This window comes from Caloenas nicobarica, chromosome 15 (genome assembly GCF_036013445.1).
Source record: "Caloenas nicobarica isolate bCalNic1 chromosome 15, bCalNic1.hap1, whole genome shotgun sequence".
NCBI classification, from domain to species: domain Eukaryota; kingdom Metazoa; phylum Chordata; class Aves; order Columbiformes; family Columbidae; genus Caloenas; species Caloenas nicobarica.
Window position 1 is genome coordinate 11738851 of NC_088259.1, and position 22949 is coordinate 11761799.

The 22949-nt window shown below is 43.2% G+C and overlaps 1 protein-coding gene across 2 annotated transcripts in view; it reads right to left on the bottom strand.

The window, feature by feature from the left end:
• Positions 1-22949, bottom strand: part of CDH4 (cadherin 4) — a 431673-nt gene that overhangs the window by 50593 nt on the left and 358131 nt on the right. For both annotated transcript variants that reach the window (XM_065645553.1, XM_065645552.1), the window contains exon 7: positions 22557-22729. In XM_065645553.1, the coding sequence (XP_065501625.1) occupies positions 22557-22729 (173 nt within the window). The remainder of the gene's footprint in view (positions 1-22556; positions 22730-22949) is intronic.

The window sequence follows — 22949 nt, forward strand, 5'->3', positions numbered from 1 at the left end:
GTGCAGACTCAGCTGGAAGATGCCCCGTTTAGGAGCCTCATAGGGACTATGCCCTGTGTGCATATGGGGAACGAGCAACATGGGACAGAGAGCAAAACGTCCTGCTTGCCTCCTCCCTTGCAAACTCCTCCTCTGCAAACGTTGACCCTCAAAGCCGTGGAATTTTGCCAACTGTTTCATTACAGCAACAACTGTAGAATTGCTTTGTACGGCACCGACCCAGCCCCGGCTCTGACTGCTGTGTGGACGATACCTGAGCTCACCTGCAAGCCCTGCTGATTAGGGAAAAGGCAATTTTTATGCGAAAATAGGTGCAAAGGAAAAGATCTTCAATGCTGTGGGAAAAGCAGCCAAAAGCTTAAGCTGTGAGCGAAGGATTTCGAGCCGGCTGGAAATTCTGACCTATGACATAAAACAAAGGCATCTCAACATAGAGATTTGATCTTGTTCATTTTGTATATAGTAATAATGCCAAAGAATAAAAATATGCAGTTGATTCAACACTTCATAGTTGTACTATGTCATGGTGGAGGAGAAGGAGGGATATAATTCACACCGAATATGATAGAAAAAACACAAATCCAGAGCAAAATACGGTAATAAAGTTTGTGGTAACTTGCCAGTGCAACACAGCTACAGTCAATTTAGATGGTACAAATCACCCGCTGAACAAGATCTAGGATTAATGGGGGATAAAATGCTATATTGTTCAGAACAAGGCATCTCAGCTGTTTTTTAGAAGCTAATGATCCTAATGTTTATATGTAGAGGTTATTAAATAAATACAAAAGATTTTGTTAAACATTGTATTAATGGATTTGAGCGAAGCCATGAGTGGATTACATGTACTCTTACAAAGGGAAGGCCGTCAAAAGAAGAAAATTTCGCAGAGAACAGTCTTAATAGCGCAGAGCTTCCCGTGGAACTTGCTTGGAAACGAGAAACAGAGATCTCAGGAAAATACTGATTGCTGTGCCGAGCAATCACAGGCTTGCAACGGAAAGTGGCTGCGGGGCATTTGGGTAAACTTGGCTTTGGAGGTGACGTCTGCATTGTCTGCTGCTTTTGGGTTCTATTGTGCCCGAAGACTCAGCAGAGAAACACTGCACTGGGGTCCGAAACCCGCGCTCTTGACTCGGCCGCTTTGCAGACGCCTTTTGAAGGATGCGATGGCAGCGGGACGTCACCCCCCTCCCGCGTTTGTGTTTCCTGCTCTGGGGAGCGAAGACCCGTACGACTCAATATACCGCCTGCTCAGAAGGTTTCAGACAAGAGATAAAACCGGGGGAGTGAGGAACAGGAACAAACAAATTGAAAAACTGCTGATAAACTAAATGACTGAGAAGCCGGGCTGGCAGAATGCCACTGCGAGAATTCGCTGTGATGAGCAGGGACGTTTTCCTTCCCATATTGGGCCTGTCAGCCTTAATCAGATCTCTGTTAGCAGAGCCCCTGTACGTCCAGGTGAGACTACACCAAGAGCAATCATCACCACCCGGGAAACAAACTGCTCAATGTCAGCGGCTGGAGGAGAAGCACTGGTCACAAAAGTTTTTTCAAAAGTAATCCAGAAAAAGTGCATTGAGATACAAAGTGTGAAATTTAAAGGCCTTGTTTATTAATTTGAAAGAGGGGGGCGTAGACCAGGAAGGATTTTCAATAATCCAAACCCGTCCCAGCTGCACAGGGGGACCTTTGGCAGGGTAACTCGGGCCCTTTCTTGTGACCGCACGTACAATGAGGATGGTGCGGTAGCCACCAGCCACTTTAATAACTGAAGGCAGAATTTCATTTTCTCAGATCAGGGACTTAATCAAGCAGCATCTAATTTCTGTGCTTTTTGTAATCTAAAGGATGCATGGGATCTTTACAAGCGTCGAAGGCCTTTAAGTGACCAGGAACAGGTTTTAATTTAGCAGGGGAAATTTTCTAAAAGAGTCGGCACTGCAGAGACCACCTTGACAACTCCCAGGTTCTTGTAATACGGAATTAACTTCACATTGCCACAAGGTATGAAAGAGGAACTTGCCAACTATCTTTATGTGATGAAATGTAATCCTTGCAGTTGCAAAATTGGAGGAATGTAGCAGTTTCTTGGCTATTAGCTGCAAGAGGGAGTTTCAGCATTTCAGTTCTCTCCAATTCTGGCTACATTTCCTCTTGAAAACCATTCACGTATGGAAGTGTTGAATTTCATCTGAGAAGCAGAATGACCCTGAATTTAGTAACCTATATTATAAAATACTCAAAATTAACAGACTGAAATGGAAAATCACAACTCTTAATTCTGCCAAGATACTTAATCCTTATTAACCCTTCATATATGATGCTGCTCTGACGAACTTACTGAAATGCTATAAATAATGCCGGCATATTTTATTTTCTTTGTAAGCATAAATATTGACAAATTCATACTCAATAAACTTCTGTGAGCTGGGAATTACCCCCATTTCTCAAGTGGGGAACAAGCACAGGAATTAAGACTATTTTTTCAAAGCCGCTCACCAGTTTGGGGAGCCCAGTTTGAGACAGCAAATACAGTTTTAAGCCTTTTTTATGCACAGAAGTAAAGCTATATTGATTCAATCCATCCTAGCTATGTTACTTCCTTTCCCCCCGCCTCAGCTGAAACCTTTTTCTGTGTGCAAGAAAGTCTGAGATGCACCAGTTTCCTGAGCAGAATTACAGCTGAAATAAACTTTTTGCCACTGTAACTGGACTGACTGCAAGTTTTGGGGCAGCAATTCGCCGTTTTACACTGAGTGACAGAACCTGCCCAGCACAACATAACTGCAGACTAAGGATATAGGTACATAAAAAAATAATCCTGAGCCAGGCCTGGGGGATCTCATCCCACTTCAGGCTACCAGGCGTCACCTGCAATTCATTCAGGCTGTATTGATTGCAAACGATAGTATTTATTCTAGAATAGTGCCGACACCTTCTGACAATTAGAAAGGAAAGGGTATATTGTGGTATGAAGAATCCCTCAAAACGAAGTATTTTTGCCTTGGTGGTGATGAGGAATTCAAATGAAACCATCTCGGCTGTCTGTGGCCCCGTGCTCTATAATCTCAGTTCCCTGTGCGACACAAGGAAAACATCCCCCAAACTGCATCGGTGTCTTCTTCAGAATCCAGTTTAATGTCTTACCCCTGTGGCGGATTTAGAAGGGGCTGATGAGATCCTAAGTTTAATCCTCTCCTAAATACTGGTGAGACTTGTACCTTTGGAAAAGGAAAGAAATACTTCTACTCCTACGGCAGTTTATAATGTAAGTATATAACTTCTACAGAGCTTCTCACGTCAGGTTCTGGAGGTCGTGTACAAACTGACACTAAGGAAATATTGTGTGTTGCTTTATTTCTTCCATTTCAGACAAAACTGTGCTGTGGAAGTAGAAGAACTAGAAGCTGATGAACACTGCAAGCAAGAAACAAGGCTGTAAGACTGGGCTGCATGTGGACGTGGTGGGACCATCCTCTTCAGGTGGGATGTGAAAGGATTTAGGACTCTTGTCCTTGGTCTCTCTTAAGAAGCAGCTGCAGGGTGTGATAAGTATGCGTCAAGATTTTGGTGAGATGGGTTAACTCCCTGTGAGAATAAGGTGAGATCGTGAAATGTATTCAATTATATCATAAGCTGTACTCACATTTGTGTCCCAGAGGTGAAAAGGTTTTATCTCATCCCACTAACTGCACTGTTTACCTCACTCGCTGTTAATGGGAGCTGTATGGATTTTTTATTTCTCTTTTCCTGTAGCAAATGTCAGAACGGTCCAGGTTTAGAAGTGTATTATCTGACAGCAGAAACAAAGCGCTAACTCAAACGAGCTGTAACAGGTCCTCACTTCGAGTCCGTAGGGTCTCTAACTAAACCATTAGCCCACGGAGTCATTGATTTGGAGGACAGACCTTGCCTCACCTAAAGCTGGTCCTGTCACTTTGAAGGAGTAGAACTGGAAAACACAATGCAGAGATCCCATTTTCACCACTCCATCCGAAACAGAATATACCGTCCTGAGCCGGCACCTTCCTCCGGTCTAAATGCTGTTGTCAGAAATCTTCTTCTTTTCACCAGGAAAGTCGTGGCTGATAAACAGGCCCCGGGCTACGCTCCAGGGCACACGGCAAGTGCGGATTCAGGGATTTATGGCTTTGCTTGTGGAGCAGCAGGCGGGGTTTGGGAGGGTCTGTACATTTGCCTGATGTTATGATATTTTCCAGATTCTTTTTCAAGTGGAAGGGGACGCTCAACCCCATGCGCCCGGTGCTGCTCCCTGGGGCTGTGTGTGCAGCGCGTGGCAGAATTGGGCCTTGGTATTTTGATAAAAGGGAAAAAAGCAAACAAAAAAAATAAAACAGATGGAAATCCTCAGATGGAAGGGGACACACTGGTTATTTATTTAAAGCGCTTCTAAGGTCTAATGGAAATTTTCAAGAAGCTTTCCATTTAGAACTAGCAGAGGTTTAGTCAGCCCATATTTTCTGTTGTTTTCAGTCATTTTTGACAGCAAACATTTGCTACCAGTGCTCATTCCTAGCATCTTCAGCTGTGTGCTCCCCAGCGTTACCCTGGTTGCTACGGAGACAACCGAGATGCCACAAACAGCAGCAAAGCTCTCCTGGCGTGGGAGCCGTGCACCAAGGAATATCCCTCGGAAACATGAGATCTTCCAGCCCTTCTACACAGGTGTGGAAAATGGGTGAGATCTATGGGACATATAATTTGTTGGACCCCATGTCTAAATGAAGAGTTTCCCCAGAGTGGCTCCCTTGTTGCTGGCTGCTTTTCCAGCCGCACAAAAGCCACAAACCATGTTATTCTTGACTTGATGCCAAAGAACATTTTCCACCTGGATTTGAATAATGTGAATATATTAATTAAAGTTGATAATGGCTGAGAATGATTTCCATCAGCAGTAGAATGATGCTATATTTATCATTATCTACGAGATTCTTGTACCTAACTGTAATTTATACAGCGAAGACTTGAAGTGACGTGACTTGCCATCTTAACAAGTTTTCTGATAACACCTTTAAAATTACAGAACATTGTTTTCTCAGACAACAGGGTCCATTTCTCAGTATGTGACAGAAAGTAGCGAGAGGAGATCAAGGCCCCAGACTGTTCACAGGGATCTAATCCCATCCAACCAAACCCTCACACAGTGGTGGACCGTGAAGGTCTAGAACCCAGTGGGGTCAAATTCATAGGATTGCCCTGGTACTGCCTCAGTCAGGGTGTGGGCACTGAACAACAGCCCATAACTATGCTTTCGTGGCACTAGAACTCAAAACCAGCTAAACTGGCTCTGACTTCAAAAATTACTTTTTATAGCAGGTCACTGGATATAGACAAGCAACCGAAAATTCTGGAAGAAAACCTGAAACAAGCATTTTCTATAAAAATAGGTCTTACTGATATAACATTCATAAAATATGAATTCATAAAATATGCAAAACAGTTACACTTTTAGCTAGTAAGACTCAGAAACATCAATAACTGACAGAGGTCAAAACAGTTTGCAAAACAAAACAGGAAAAAAACATCCTGGAACCTCAAAATCTCTGAAAGCTGATGACAAAACTGCTTTTGGTTTCAGCAGACCTAGACTCGAAGAGGGAACAACAACAGGAATCTTCTTAAATATTTGTTGTTAAGGTAAATCTAAAATGATTGTCTAGCACAATGTTAATTACATCGTACAGCAATCAAAACAGAGACGCCGAGTCTAATGAATCCCTACTCTCACCTTTGGAACAGAACTGGAGTGTCTTGTTCACCTCCTTATTAGCCCATAAATATTCTAATTAGGAAGCGACTCCAGATGAATAGGATTAGCAATAAGGACATTTTAGACTAGGTACACAAGAGATACTCAAAACTCTCATGTCTTATCTAAGGCTCTCCTGACATTTATAATCATGTAGAAACGCTAAATTTACATAGCTCTGCCTAATTAGACATGGTTGCAATTATGTTTGTGGGCTTCCTTTTTTTCCTGCCCAAGTATAACCTACACTGTCAAAACAGGAAGCGGGAACTGAATAGAAGCTCAGCAAGAAATAAAAGGGGTTTTTTTGCTATTTATTTTTTGCTGGTTCTAATTTGAAATTCATATTTCAAAGCCATTTTTTTTAAGATCCCAGGCAAGAACTGGCTGTTATGGATCCAAGTCCAGACCACTGCTGCTTTAGATGTAAAAATGTGCTTTTTTTAGATCGGCAGCATCTGAAGAGCAGGCACTACACCAGGCCAAATTCTGCAAAAGGTGATACGTGTTCGCCTGTTCTTGATGAGAGCAGGAAACAAAGAAACTCGTTTCCTTTGAGGACCGTAAGCTCCCTGAAATTCTCACCCTGCCCATGTATTCTGCTGACTGCCCTGTGGTTTTTTGTTTAGGTCCCTCTCCCCAGCCTGAAAGAACCTGAGTCTGACATTTCTGAAGTAATTCTGTGTTTGCCTTCCTTGGCCTTCGGAAAGATGGTGAGAAGCAGGTAATCCATCAAGCCATATTTTCTGTGCAGCAGATGTCAGCATTATTGGGTAAGGATTTGATAAATGATGTGTACATTAGAATAACTGAATTTCAATATATTGCCTTTGATGTCTATAATCACAGATAGAGTTCTTTCACCTTAGCTCAAGCATAAATCAAAGTAAGTGATACGCACTCAATTCAACATGCTTACAAATTTCTGTTTCAGAACTCAACCGTAATCGTGAAAACTCATCTGTGCCAGCAGCTTCACCCGCGCAGGGCTCAGATGGGAGTTATGGTAGGCGGAGATGGCCACACACATGTATAAACTCTTAGGACTGGGGTATTAGGAAATTCCCATGGCAAATAGCCACAAATCCATTTTATTGACTGCTTATGGTCTACTCCTAAGTAGCTTATTAGCAACCAAGCATCTTATTTGACTTTCCTGACATGTTTCAAGCTCCGTGCACATGATGTCAGCAGAGTTCCGGAGCCCTTGGAAGCCAGGTGTCCTGGTGGCAAAGGGCACCGGCCCTAAGTGCGGCCGCGCTAACGAATACCTTCTTAATAGAGACTCATGAGGAATGAGAGAACAACCAGAGAGTGGTGTCGAAAACCTCCTGTCCACAGCTTCGCTGCCTGGAATGTGGGAGAGGTTGAGAAACAACAGTTCTGCTCCTGCAGTTTGTGAAAGTCAAAATTAATGAATTAAGAAACCAAGTATCTTCCTTCTAGCAAATGGAAGAAAAGTGGATCATGCAGCAAACCGACTCACTGAGCAGCTGAGATCAGGAACATCCACCAGGTCCAGAGTCAAGCCCAGACCAGCTGAAACCCAACGCCTGCTGAAGCCCAACTGCGGCCTTCACATGAATTTTACACTCAGGCTCTGATGAGCTATAAAGAGCTGGCGTGTTTCTGAATATCTGCATGAAATAAGTGCAACACTCTACTCCTAAAAGGATGTAACTGGCATGATTTCTTTGGCTGGGACACCCACCTCATGCCTGCTTTCTTATCGAGCTTTCTGATCAGGAGTTGGATCAGTCAAGATAGTTGGATCTGAAAGCTTATGATGACAGCCCAAGGAGTTGAAACAAAATCAATAACCATACAAACCCCACTCCCATCCTCTGCTCTGCTATATTTAAGATCAATCAATATGCATAAATGCCTAGCGCCAGGCACATCTGCACTAGTCTAGCACATAATCAACTTTGTCTTGTCTCAGCTTAATATAATTTTCCACCATATTAGCAGTCTTTATGATATCCTGTCTTCGCAAATAGACGTAATTCAGAATCACTACATAGTTCAATTGGATTATTTGAGTCGCACACAGACCCACACTCACAAATCCGCCCTTCAGTGACAGCCTCTCTTCCTTCCACTGCAGCTGGGATTACAGCCACGTTTAAGTGCTTGCAAGGAGGTGACATTCGAGGCCACAGCCAGTTTTTACCAATACCTCTGGCAGAGAAATTTATGTGTGTGTCTGTGTGTGTATGTATACTTAACAGACTGGGAAAAGAAATGAACAAACTTATCAAATGCCATGCTGAAGCATCCATTAAAAATTGCACACACTTTTAATGACTTGGGTGAGGGTTGCTGTTGCATAAATTTATTTAACGTTAATGTCCCTTGTTTGCTGTAAATTTCCCACTGTGAAATTATCAGGGCAATTCTAATGGAGCTGAAGCCTCCAGCTGCACTCTATGATAAAGGAGGAAATAATTATGAATTCCTCTGGGAAGCCAAAGAAAGTCAAAGATCTCCTTTGAAACTGCTCCCAGATGAGCTGCTCATCAGGAAGCTCCAGAGGTGCAGAACCGCTCTCCAGAGCTGGGGGGAGCAGAAGGAGCAGGACGCTCGTGCTGACGATGACTCCGCCATCGACTGACATTTAATTTGAAAGGATTGAAAGCTGGTGTCTGCAACAGCTTCTGCCAAGAAACATATGAACAGTCACGACAGAGCATGGCAGTGGTTTTATGTTCCAAGTTGGGATGATACTGTGTAATTTTACATCTAATCACCTAGTGCGAGACATAACCACCAAACACAACAGCTCCAAGAGCTCATGTCTGAAGCTCTGGCAGATGCCAGTATCATGAGAGGACACTGGGCTACTTGGGTTGTCCCATCTGGAACAGCATTTTCTATATCCTTTTGAACCCACCGTTTATAACGTTTCTCAGAGCTCACATGAAGAGCAGAAAAAGGATAAAAAATAGTAACCGCAGAAACTCTTCTCATGATGCACAGAAGATAGAGAGCTTCAACCTCTTCCTTTAGCTGCAATGTCCCAGCTACACTTTGTCACCCGACTTTTCTCCAAATAATCGTGAGTATTGCCAGTTTTCATGGGATCTCAGTTTTCTCGCTTCAATATAAGACATCCTACATGACCAACACCATTCCTTTATTAACCAGATCTGATCATTTCAAGGCTGCGTACATCCAGTCACCAGAGACAGTAAGCACTAGGCTAGTTTCAGCAAGCAGTTGCTCCTAAGCCTGATGAGGCTTTGCTCCCAACTTCTTCGTGACAACCTCCTCCATCTTCCATCCCTGCAAACATCTCCTCCTCCTCTTTCTGTTTTATCTCCACCTTTGTCCCTCCTTGTATCTCCCTGTCCCTGGAGAGGCAGAAGGGTGCAGGACAGATGTTTTTCCCTTCTTCTCCCTTCCTCCACATCACTCTGGGACAGCCTGGCCATCGGTGAACAGACCAGGCAGAGCTGGAGACCCCAGCCCCTGCCTCCTCCCCACCACCACGATCCCTTCCCGGCCGTCAGCATCCGCTCTTTGGTCAGCTTCAAATTCACACCCAGTAACTTGATAAACGGTCAGACTGAACCTCTGAAATGATAAAACTCATTCCTGGTTAGGAAAGCAGAGAAAGACGAGAAAGAAAATCAGCTAACGGAACGGACAGGCAGTATTTATTCAGTCGCTCCCCATGCGTCACTCACAATAACGTGTTGCAGTGCAATTCAGGCTTGTTTCCCAAGAACAAATATAATTCTTATTTATAATGCAACAAAGGATAAAGCAGCTTTCCTGATTCTGATAAGTGACTCTGTGATTATTTCTTCAATAAAAAAACATCATGTCTTTCCGATTACTCTTTCATGTTTTATTCTGGCTTGGAACAGAGAAGTCACAGACAAGTGTCTCTGCGCCTTGAGTCACTTTGTTTATTTTCTCATTTATAAAACCCAGAGACCCACTAGAGAACACTTCAGTGGTGCTTAAGGACTTCTGAACACCGGATGGAACTTTGCGGACTGGACTTGCAGCGGCGCGTAACCAACGCGCGGCTGCGGAGAACGTCACCGTTTATCAGGTAATTGCACCCTGCGAGACGATAATGCGCTGGCGGTGGGATCGCGGCGCTATCGCCGCAGATCACGACATCGCGCCCTCCTTCAATAGCAGTCATCTGGCTCTCCAAATAAGCAGCGAACCAACACGCTGCTGGGAGGCCTGTCAGCAAAATGCTCGTACAGTGCATCAGCATGTTCCAGACATTGGCTTGCTCTACCGAAAGGGGGTGAAAAATGTTAAATGAAATGTAATCACCCACTTGGACTTTCTACTTGCATGCAAATTTTTCTAGCAAAAAAATGTACCACATTATTTACTGCGTCTTCTTTTAAGGTAGCTGTCACCATGGGATTTAGAAACAGCAAACATACTAAGAATGGGATTTTCTGTGTCAAAGTGTCCCATTGAAATTCAGACACCTCCTTCTCACAGTCTGTGCAATACTGCGAAGCAAACGGGGCCTGGACCTCATTGGAAAAAATCCCCAAACAAATTCTGTGTTTATGTAATGATGTATTTATTTAGGGCCACTCCAAACAGATACAGCTGGTTAGGCTTGAAAATAACTGCATGTGAAAACGCAAACAATAATTTATGTAACTTTAAATGAGTTTTTGCAAGATGTTTTGATGCGTTTTCCCTGAATGCTCCCTTACACATCTGGTTGTTCAGGATGTAATTTTGTCCTCCTTATTTCCTACGGACATTGTAAGAAAAGCACCGTGCCTGTGCTCCTCTGACCCTGCTGGGGTGCAGCATCGGGGCTCAGCACAATAATGCAAAATCCATTTCTCCAATCTGTCAGTGAGCCTTTGAAGATGCTCAGACTGCAAGCAATGGTCACTCTGAGTTACATTAATAGGCTCTTATTGCAAACAGTGGAATTAGCTTTCAGAAGAACACCCCTAAATACCCATTTTAATATGGTAGGATGACAGTAGTGGCAGAGACCGGATGGAGAGCTGAAGGGGCCCGAGGATGAAAACTGGTGGAGAGTATTATGACAAAGCGGTTTTTCATCAGAAGACACTGAGAGTGAAAATGCTCCCAAGGAAGAGCCTTCCAAACCTCTCCTTCACTTGGAATTTATTTTTACATTGCAAAATAGTCCCTTTTAAAATGGTTTTAATGGCTTGAGATAACTTGGACAAAGATCGATCTTTTAAAATGTCAAACATCACTTTAGAAGGCCAACATCAATGCGACATTTTTGCAGCTATTAAAATAAAAACGTTGATTCCCGCCAGATTTTTTCCTGATTGATAATTATAATTTAAAAAATTCATTACTTTCGCCTAATCTGGTGGTGGGAAACTCTTGTGGGGCATTTCCTGCCTGGTCAGGATCACCTATGTATATGACTGCTGATGCTTCTATTTTCACTCACACGGATATAGCTGAGATATTCTCCAGTTCCCTGGTTTGTGGGTTCACAGAAACGTTGCCATGGCCAAAGGAGCTGCAGGTGGGCCACCTACCCCAAAATCCATCCGATGTCCTGCAGATTTCCCTGGTTTTCAAGCTATTTTACTAGCACTAGTAAAGCTTGTGGAAAGTCAGTTTAGATATACCTATATGTGCCACGGTCGGGGCAGCGATTGCTTTGCAAACTGCTGATGTGTTGTGCAGACATTCAGTGCCTCTCCAACAACCCCTGATGGAAGCTGCCTCTACTTCTTATCCCTAGGGCAGATTTTTTGATAGTGAGAAGCACTGGTAACCCCTTCAGATTTTCTCTTTATGCTCAAATATGCATTCATTCAAACCACATCTAGCTGTTGATTTACAAGCAAATACCATTCATTACCTTTTCTGTCAAACATAATGTTTTCTGATATCAAACATCAAGGGGGAAAAAATGCACATAATTTACAAATCTAATAACACATTTCCCATCACACTCCTCTGCATTGCCATGGCCACAACAAGATGGAATCAACCAAGATGAAAGCATTTTCAGGGCTGAAGTTTAATGGCTAAAATAATTGCAGAAACATACACATCTCCAAAACAAACCACTTCCAGGATGAATAATGCGTGGAGTATCCTCTCATCTACTACTTCACTTTATCCCGGTACAAGCTCCCCTGGGAGTAAAACGTATACAATATATTGTCGGATATTTCAAATACCGCAGATCCCTGTGGCTGGGCCAGCTCCACTCTGCTGCAAACAAACCGAGGGGTTTGCACAGAGTTAAAGAGAGAAGGATGCTGCTATTCTTATCTCTCTAAAAATCACCTTCAGAAGGTGAAAACAACGCTTCCTAAGTAGGAATTTTACTTGGCATATGGTTGCTTGGGCGGTATCAAACCCCCCCTTCAGAAAAGCAGCTATCTACCAGAAAAACTTTACCAATTTTACAAGAGTCACTTGCTGTTGACTAACAAACTCTGATTCCCATCCTCGGGTAACAGAAATCAGCCTGACCGGTTTACCCCCGTTTGACCCAAACCTTTAACCATTAAACCAAGATTCTTCCTAAGGAACAGAGATGAACGTGAAACTGCAATCTATTTATTTTCCAGAGAGATGTATAAATTAAGACTGCACTGGACAACTTATTGAATGTCTGGAGAGTATGAGTCACCACATTTTTATCCAATTAGTTCTCCTTCTAAATTTTAGCCATCAGATTTGAGGTCACTCAGTATGTGACCTGTTTGCTTTAACTGAAAACTACATTCATTTTTCTAGAAAAGCATTTGGAACAGAAAGCATTTTAAGTGCAAAAAATGAATAGCTTGAATAAAACATCATTGTGCTGACACACATGCCACTTAATGAGGCTCTCTTACACCAAAACCCCACAATTTTTGAAAATTAGAATAACAGAACAACAATGAAAGGAAAATATTTAGCCTAAAAATTATGAGAAAAAATTGTGAGGTTACCATGACAAAAGAACAAACCGCCTCACTGCTCTGCTGCTACAGGCTCCTAGATGCTTTAATGTACAATTCTGGGAAAAATAACACACAGCTCCTGCCTGCCTGCACATGACGTCTTGCTGGCCTAATCCAAGAGACCTTTCTCAATCTGCAGTAAATGGAGAATATCCCAAACCTCAGTACCTGATGTTGTGATTATTTATAGTCAGTCTAGTAATGCTTGGAAGCATCCAAAAAGAACAGTTCTGCCCTTCAAAGAGCCACCTTCTGTCACCTTTTGGGATACTAATTAGTGCAGAACTCAAGGAACTGGACAGTACTCATGCTGCAGAATAGCAGCTCCAACATTTTTGTCCCTGTGCACACATTTCTGTCTTTTTGGAAGCGTTACATCCCCAGCAACTCCAAACTCCACGATCCTGACATGGTTCCAAAGCTCTGATGAAATGCACTATAAGACACTAGATGTATCACCATTTTAATTATGTTTCGCAAAGCACATAATAGTCTCTCCATCGTTTACACTGATGACTTTCCATTTTAAGAATATTTTCAGAATACAAGGCTATATCTGGTTTTCTGACGGCTACATTCTTTTGCATTTAAGCTGCCTTTTTCTCATGCTCTGATAAGAAAAGTAGCTGCTGCAGACTGAAACATCCTGTAAACTCATTCATGCTCTAGCAAACATGTCAATGATAATATTATAGGAAGAAATGTAGCCAAAGATGCTGATAGGAATGGGTTGTGTTATTGAAAAACACTAGTAGGTCTATGAAGAAAGAGTTAACAAAGTCTCTTTAAAATGCTAATAACAGACAATGGTCTGTGGATAAGTTAATTAGTGGAACCAGATTGTGTTTAATTATTTCACTTGACCTGGTGCAGATTTAGACAATAATCCCTTTAGAGAGGGGAAGGGGCTGGTGGAAAGTATGTGATGTACCAGAAGAAAAACTTTAGATCTGCCTGAGCTGAGCAGGTAGTCTTCTGTCTAAAACTGGAATGCTATACTCTTCTCCACTGTAAAACAGGTTCAAATGGAAAAGGAAATGCAGGTCTGAACCAGAGAGATTATGCTAAGGACCTGGTGAGCTTTCCACTCCGATACTTAACTTTTTTTTCCCCCGCCCTATTCAGCTGGGATTTTACTACTGAATAATGTATAAACCAACCCACTGTAGTTAGAAGTGGGATTTTGTGAGCAACTTGAAACAAGGGCAACCAGACTGTACCAGATCTCTCGGAACATACAAAAATGTGTGTGAAGAAAGAAAAGGGTCTATAGACTACTAGTGTATGTGGAATTTTCTTAAAGGAGAGGCTCTGAAGATTTCCACATTTTAAAAAAGAGAACTGATCAGGTTGGGTATCAGACTTTTTCTTGCTCAGACTCTATAATCGGGTCCAATTAAACTCACGTTTGTTTTAGCTGAGCAGGTCAACCCCAAATCATGAAGCTTTTCAATTTGGTAACATCTCTTCAATAGCTTACCCAAATATGAATAAGAAGTCAATAGAGATTAACATGTGATTCAGTGCAATCCCATCCAGAGGCTGTTGCACCTGTATGCTAGCAACACTTAAAGGAAGCCAGGTGTACAAAGGAGAGTCTAAGCCAAATGGAAAAAAGAATTAAAAAAATCAAATTGTGAGCTACTGTGGCAGGCAGTAAATAGCTCCATACGCACTGTCTGAGTGGGAGGAAACTCTTCATTTCAGCCAAAGGGTAGGACTCATTCTTGGTGGAATCAGGTCCATGTGAGCCATAAACTGGCTGTAGGTTTACTTTTATACACCGGTTCTCTCTGCTCTGTGGTTAAAGCATCGTTCTGTGTGCATCTTCAGAAGCTACACACGATGCACAAGGACTCAACGTGAAAAACGTCACAGGGCAAGAGAAGTGGCAAAGACGACACAGCATGTCCCAGTTTTAAATATGGCATCTCAGCAATGCCAATAGCAAGGCAAAGAATCACTGAAGACAAGTTCAAAGACGGCATTAAAAAAATTGGTAGGACTGCTTACCCTGGCAACAGGTGGACTGTGATTTTCTAAATCCCAAGGAGTTTGTTTTGCATAGACTGAAATAACGGGAAGAGCGTGATAAGGTTTCATGGAAACTGAGCTGACTTGGTTTCCAGTCTCCAGTTTCATGGAGACTGAGCAGCTTGCTCAACCAAACAGGCTCCGCTCCACCGTGTTTTCCCAGAGAGTGCAAAGTGCTCCTTCCCAAAAGCAGAGATGTCAAGGATTAAATGTCACACATCCATCGGTCAAGGATTAGCAATACGGGCAGCCATAAAACGTGTGTCTGAGCACGGGGAGGATCGTGAGCGAATGTGTGAGGATGAAACCACGACTAGGCTGAGCTTACACAAACTCACATTCATCACGCCAACGGATCATCACCATTTGTACAACCAGTTGGTCTCCATCCTGTTACATTTGCATCCTGATCATCTTGCTGGTGAATTTTTTTGGAGAGGTAAATATCATGACTGTTTTCTTATCTACTCATTGGACTCCCACAGTTTCCAATCTATTTAGCAGTCTCTTGTTTTGGAAAGCTGTTTCGTTCTTTAAAAGTTTCTCTTATCATGTCCAAATAGTCTTTTTTTTCTCCTTAGTGAAACACCTACTCATGCTATTGTCTTCCAAAGCCCATGGCTCAGAGCCCTTCCTCTATCAGTACAATATTCTACCTACATATCAGGTTTTTATCAAGGAAAAATAATCAAAAAAACCCTCCCATATATGCAACATCTAAAATCTCATTTTTAGTGAGTTAAAGCAAACGAGCCGAAAACCAAAATTACAGATGATTCTGGAAACACCCACCAGAAGGACACACAGCCACTGCTATTCGAGAAAAGCAAGTTGGGGAAAATATTATCTCCAGGTACTGTAACAAAGCTTCAAAAATGCTGACACAACTCCCTTCCTAATTAAAAGAAATGGCACTATTTCTATGACGAGGCTTCTCTCACATCTTTCCCATCCTGCAACGAGGGCTACAGAGGAATCCATTAGGCAACACTGGACCCACAGTGCTCAGAGCAGATTCCAGCCCTCCCCATCTGCCAAATTCTGGTGTCTCAAATTGCTACAAGTGGTCCTCCATTGGGTGCACAATGCATTTCCAAAGGCGCTAAATGGGGTTAATAAAATGAACCTTCTTCACTGATGAGTGGTAGTGCTCCTCACCATAATTTGCTGAAAAAGGTCATTTTTGTCTGTAATGAGAAAATGAAATGCATGCTGGAATGATGGAGCAAGCTCAAATCAGTCCTACGTACAATGTAGAAACATAAACCAGAATCGAGCATAAATCTACTGGCTAAATTCAGCTTATGGCTAATCAGCTCTTCCTTTGACAGGATATGCTGCTGTGGAAATGGGATAATTTCATAACTGAATAACTTAACCAGTTTTATCTTAAAGTAATGTTTTCAGGCTTATTAATATATAAAGCTTCAGTATTTACATTTTTGTTACACGGACCTGAAAAATGACAAGGTGGCGGGAATAACACAGTATTCGGTGATAAATGACATTTATAGAGTGGTTTTCATCCCCTAGAAGGACTCTGCGCTCCCCAAATCCCTGGGAGACAGCGAGGGCAGAGCCCGGGGTGCGACAGCGCTGGGGCAAAACGCTTCTCAACAGCAAAGGGAAACTGTGTCGGAAACATTAAGGCCAAGGCTGGAAGGGAGAAATAAAACACAGTCTGACCTGCTGTACAGAGGATGCTACAGCATTTTATCTGCTTACCTCTGTCGAGACTCCAGTAGTTTATGTCTGGCTTGAGGACATGTTCCACAAAGACTTCCAATCGTTATTTAAATGCTGTGAGAAGTGGAAAAGCCACTTACCCTTGGAAGTCTGTGACAGTCCGTCATCTCAGTCACTGGAAAATACCTGGGGAACCTGTGAGTCTGGAAGCTAAATACAGGGGCTTGTGGTCCAAAGTCAAAGAAGTGGATGTGTCTCACAGCCGAAATTATTGCTAATCTCTCGCTCTTGTTCTCCTCCCGTGAGTTCAGCTGCGGATGCATTTTTCTGCACGTTTTAATGCAGTGATATGGGAACTTCATCTTTGAAAGCATGATACTTGTGGCTCAGCAGAATCTAACAACCTTGGTTTTGCTCTTCTCCAGAAAAAATAATAGAGAGAACATGAAAACCAAAATCCCGCTCACTTTAAAGAACTCCTATAATAGATATAAATAGCAAATACCGTGCAGACTAGATTGCATCTGTCCGAAGGAGACATCTTACCAATTTTGCATTAGTCCTCACTGCTCCTTGGAGATGGCTAATTTGAGTGAAGAAAATGGGAAAAAGAATTTTTTTAAGATGCACTCAGGCCATTTAGGTGTCACTTTCCCTCATTCTTTGTATTTTGTTAGTACATGTACACAACTGACCATGTGCACAGATTCACTCGTGTATCACCCGTATCACGTCAAGATCCTTCAGCCTCATGGTCCAGCAGATGTTCCTCCAACTCTGCTCAGAGGAGGAGGCGCAGTTTGCAGAATAGCATGTTGAGATGCAGTGAGGGGAAAGAATTAACAAGAGTGACCATAATTTAGAACAGAATAAAACCCTTTTGTTGCATTCCAGGGCGGAAAAAGGAATGAAAGCTGCTGGACTCTCCCATCAGAGGAAAATTTCCTGGTATGGAAACCAAGGCTCAGCCTGCATTAGCTGTTGGCTACATTCAGAGTACCAGCTGGCTGGAAGAGCCAGGACCAGATTAAAACCACTGTATTTGGGTAATCTGGATTTAGTAGCAGCCCCAATGGATAAATTTCTATCACCAGTGCAATGCCTTGTTTACTTCCAGCTCACATTTGAAATGAAGTTAACAAGGAGGTTTTGAAAAGCTACTGCAGTGACCTGGAGATACATGTACCCAAAATAGTTACTACAGATGGTAAAAACCAATCCTTGCTCCATTTTTGGAGAAGCAGAATACTGGTGTGTTTTGTTTTTTTTTTTTTTAACATAACATTTCAAAATTCTGTTCTATCAGAAATGTCTAGTTGCACCAAAACCAGAGTGCTGGAAAAGAAATCAACTGTCTCGGCCAATAAGAAGAACTTTTTCTCTTCCCCACAAGAATCCTGCCATTTCATTCATAAATAAAATAAGCCACTAACTCAGTTGTTGGCAGGCTCTCCTTTTTATCTTTCACTCACTTGAGAAAGACTAGCAACATCATGTTTTTGGAAAGCCAAGTGTAGTAATCATAGAATCGGATTTCATGTATTTTTAAAAGCATTCGCAGCAGCAGAGCTCCAATCACTTTTAAAAGAAATATAAGCATACAGAAATTCGGAAGAAGCGACTCAGAGCTCCTGACTTTCTTCATTTCTTCAGTATGAGATGACTGTGCTGGGAAGGGACTCCTTTCTAAAGGAGACCTCAAAAAGTTGGCAATATTACACTACAAGCACCGCAGAGCCAAAATACTTATTATCTCAAATAAGCCTGGATGACATTTGAGATGTCTCGACATTTCTTGGCCTGCCAGCGGTGCGGGATCAACCAGCTCCTTTTCTCTCACTTCTTTCCCCTCCTGCCTTGATTGCTCCAAGTCTGTGTTCATAAAATATTTAGCAGAAGCTCTTCAGAGGATGATATTGCCTATACTATAGCTCCAGTGCAGGTTTGCTGTGCTGCTGAGACAGATATTCTGCCACCAGAGAAATCGCAAGAGCTGATGGAGTTGAATGACGGCACCAGGAGCTCCCCGACAGTCTGGGCTCCATCCCCGCCTGGGACACCAGCCTGAGCGGCAGTGGATAAAACAAGAAAACGTGCAGAACAGGTCTGGTCCCTTTTGCACGGTTATAAGGAGAAATGTTACTTTTCAGAATGGAAAACAAAAATGTGAATGTGCTGCCTATTTCCAAGCGCCAGCTGGGGACAGCGGACCCTTTTTTACCTCTTGTTATTTTCTTTCCCTTGTTTAAAAAAAAAGAAAGAGCAATGAAACCTGGAATTCAGATGCACTGCTGAATTAAGCTACCAGTTGAGTAGCAGCTCCTGGTAGTACCAGCCATTTCTGCAGCAGCCTGCCATAAATACACTAACATGATCCCCTCCTACCCCCTGAACTTGGTTACGACTTGTCTATCGTGTGTTCACAGCCTTCCCTGTTAATCCACACATTTTGTGCTCCCACCACTATTTGATCTTTCCCTCCCAGTTTCATTAAATGAGCTACAGACTTCCAACGTTTCCCTGACGTTTTCCTGTATTAGAGCAAGTATCTGCTTTTAACCTTTTCATCTAAGCCTGGCTGTCTGAATGCACCTTTGAACCTCTGGTGCACTCCAAATCCCTATCATTTTCCCTATTAATTCAAGGGATAGATGTTCCTTTGTTCCACCTTTGGCATTTCTCACCCTTAGGCATCCAGGGGCTTAAATGTGGCTGTTGCTAAACTGTCCTCCTTTAATAATTTTTATGAAGTGCAGTCCAATTATCTTTATCTTCCTTGGGGATCCATTCAATTAAGCGCAGTTGTAATGAGTGAATGGACACAGAGCATTGTAACCATATTTATATCCAGATTAATGGGAAGCAGGTAAGATAACTTTAAAGCCATCAATATTTTAATACCTTGGCTTTTCATTTCGCTATCTTCAGTGTCAGGCACATTTAGAGAGACTGGCACAATTTGAGAGGCTGAGTTTTTAATTTCCTCCTTGGTTTGTGGAAATGAGGGTTTAGCAACAGCAGCAAACTGCATGAATTTGTCTTAAGATAGGTTTCTTGCAGGTTAACCAGGACACTTCTCATGACACAAAACAAGCTGGAACACTTCGTCCAATTTCTTGGACATTTTATGAATTGAAGGTAATATAAGAAACCAGTAAAGAACCGATATGTAAGCGGAGATGCTGAGAGCATCAGGAAGTCTCATTTAATGAGAATGCAACAGAAATGTTGAGCTAGAAACATCAGTTCTGAAGTGACTTTTCTCCCCTCTGAAAGACAAATACTGGATCTGGACCATGGACCTGCCTCTCAGGTACGGAACAGCTTTGACAGTTATTTTTGTCCCTGCTTTGAGGCGCCTTCGCATTGCAGGAACGAGGCAGAAGGGTCCAATGGAGACTGAAAACCAGCTTCTGTTTCAACACAGTTTAACATAATAGTGTCATAGGCACTGATAAATGTGTCAATAAGCATTTGGAGAAATAACTGGTATCCAGGGAATTTATCTTGGTTGTAGTAGTTTCAGCTGAATAGGTCAGATTTGTTAACATTTTCATTTACACAAATCTGCATTCCAAATTCTGCTCTTCGGCTCCTTTTCCTAACAACAAGAAAATGTCAGCAGCAAAACCAAATTTACTCCTCTAATAGCTTTCTCAAGATTTCAGGAAAAACAAACAAAAACAAAAAACCAATCTGTGGTACAGATACGGGAGTGCTTAAACACATTTTCCCACTTAGATCTAGCACAATTTCATGTTAATAGAACAGAAACTTTTGCCAATTCCAGATGTAACCCTGAAACGCAGCAGAGAGCGCTGGGAATAAGTGTGTCCTGTACCTTCAGGGCAGCCCCAGGATTGTGCCCAGAGCTGGTTGTTCTGCCTCGATCCAAGTGTCCCTTGCCCAACCTGGTGCTCAGCTTGGGACACCCAGCACCGTATTTCCATATCCAATGTGCCAGCTCGCCTTGATTTCCCAGACCCAGCGCAACAGGGGAACTAACATGAAGCATATGGTTCCCCTGCAAGGTTTTAAAAGATTTCAGATGCAATGAGATAAATCCAAAAAAGATGACTGCTCTGCCTTACCCTTTCCCCCTAATTATCACCTGGCTTCTTTTTTCCAGCTGATCTGCCGAGATTAAAACCTCTCTCCCACCAAGCTATCCCAATCTATACCTCTGAAATTAATATAAACCGACGACCTTTCTCTACCCAAAAAGTCCTACATTAAAATGCTGGCCCCCATTGATGTCAAGGGGGCAATAATAGTTCTGTCATTTCCATAAAATCAGCAGTTTCCTGGCAGAATTCAGATCCCTCCTCCGAGTACTTGGCCACCGTCCCCCCGAGGGCTGCCAGCAATCTCTCCAGCGCTTGTTTCTCCTCTGTGACTGCGAGCACTGCAGGCTTCAGCACGGCCCAGGATAATCTACCTGCTTAAGATTCAGCTAAATTTCCAGTTCTCTAAATAAAAAGAGCAGGAAAAGGTCAAACGCGCCCTAGGTTGTGCTTGCAAAGTCTGCCACGTCGGGCGAGTAGGGGCAGGCTCCGGTGTTCCTCCTGCTGTGCTCCTTTGCCTTCACATCTGGAAAGCTCTCTGCTCACCCGACCTTCTCCTTGCAAAGCTGTTTCGCTCAGCGTCTCCCCCCCGAAACGGTGCCCGGGGCAAGCCCCAAACCTGCGCCGTCCCCAGTCAGCAGCCCCAGCGGCCGTGCTGGTCCCAGCGGCTGCCCCGGGTGCCCCGTTTGCTGCTGAGCTGCTGCCGCTGCTTTTATCCGCCCTCGGCAGCGGCTCGGCGGCCGCGTTGGGATCCCTCCCAAAACCACCGCGCGGCTCTGAAGCAAAACTGGCCCCGGGCACGTGGGTGAAATGGGCACGAACCCCGGCGGGCGGCGCTCGGCAGGGCAGCCAAAAGGCGTCCCCGGGGCTGATGTGGAAGGGAAAAAAGTCTCTGAGGTGCTGGAGGTTTTGAGCTCTCTGAAAGTTCCCCGGTAGGAACCTCCTGCACCTGCCTGCTCGTGGGGAGGAAAGGAGAGAAAGGCAGAACAAAACCAGGTTCCGGTGCCTTCTCTCAGAAATGCAGCACATTAGGCTCTCAGCATGGATTTCACTGGACTTGTTATCTCTGGGGACTGCCCAAACTTAAACGTTTGAGCTTATGACTATGCAAGTCCTTACTTTCATATGCACTGCACAGCTGTACTATCGGTGGCTGGCTGCTCAATGAACAAACGATACTTCCCATCAGTTACAGGTTGATCAAGATCTCATAATTGACTGGACAGGTGACACTCCATGAACCACATAGTCCAAAGGGAAACCCCCCAGAACTTCAGTCCCCCTCTCCCCACACACCCACTGATCCCTGGCCCCTTCTTCCCCAGTCACTCCAACCCACCACTGATGCTACCTTGATTTTTGTTTAATGTGTGAGGTACAAATGCTTTGTCCTTGAGCTATACTCATAACTAGATAAGGGAGAGCTCTGACAATCATACTATATAGCTTACACTGGCAAGAGTATGTTTGTGTCAGTAAAAATGTAATTTCTTCTGCATTTGGAAAATCTGTACATTGTAGAACACCAGGAAGAAGAGGCCCTAAAGGCAAAGACTCACACACAACCAAAATCACTGGAAGACATTTTCCTAGTTTGAAAACAACACAAGGATGCCATCATGAAACACACAAAGTGTGTTGAGTACAGGCTGTGTAACTGCTTCCAAAGATAACAAAGAACTAAGACAGGCCTAGAAGGGCTATAGATGTACAGCATTTATTTGTCCCCTGACAGGAGGTGGACAAATGCCACTTTATTCAACCCCCTGGTCCTTCTGGAGTATTTTCTACATCTTTGAGTTGTACAGATTTACATGCAGAAAATATCAGCTTCATGAGCTTGAAGATTCTCCCAGGGTTCCACCGACTGATATGGATTAAGACAAAAATATCACATCAAAGCTACGATGCCCCACAGTTGCTTCAGAAGCAAAGATCACAATCTCCATGCCGCAACTCAAACTTTTAGAGGTTTTGTATCCGAGACAGGATTTGGGCTTTGCAAGTCAGCAACGGGAAACCTGGAATGATGGAATTTCAACTCACCTCTCTGTCAAGTCCGGCAGCCACAGTGACAATGTCTCCTGTCTCGCTGTTAATCGTAAACATATTTTGCGATGGGCTCTGTGGGGTCTGAGTCACGATTCGGTATCTCACCATCCCGTTTGCTGTAGTGCTGTCGTCTGCGTCATTTGCCGTCACTGTCATCACGTAGGTACCTTGGAAAAAGATGAAACATCAGGACTATCGTATTGCAGAGCAGATTGCAGTCCCGGCGACTCTGGGCACGCATTTTACTCAGAAACGCTACAGAGTAGACATCCCATTTCCATCCAGTCAGCTAGGCAAGGCAAGGATTATGAAAACAGCAACACTGCTGAAACTAGATGATCTGTAAGGATACTGATTACACATAACCGGCATACAGTGAGAAGTCAT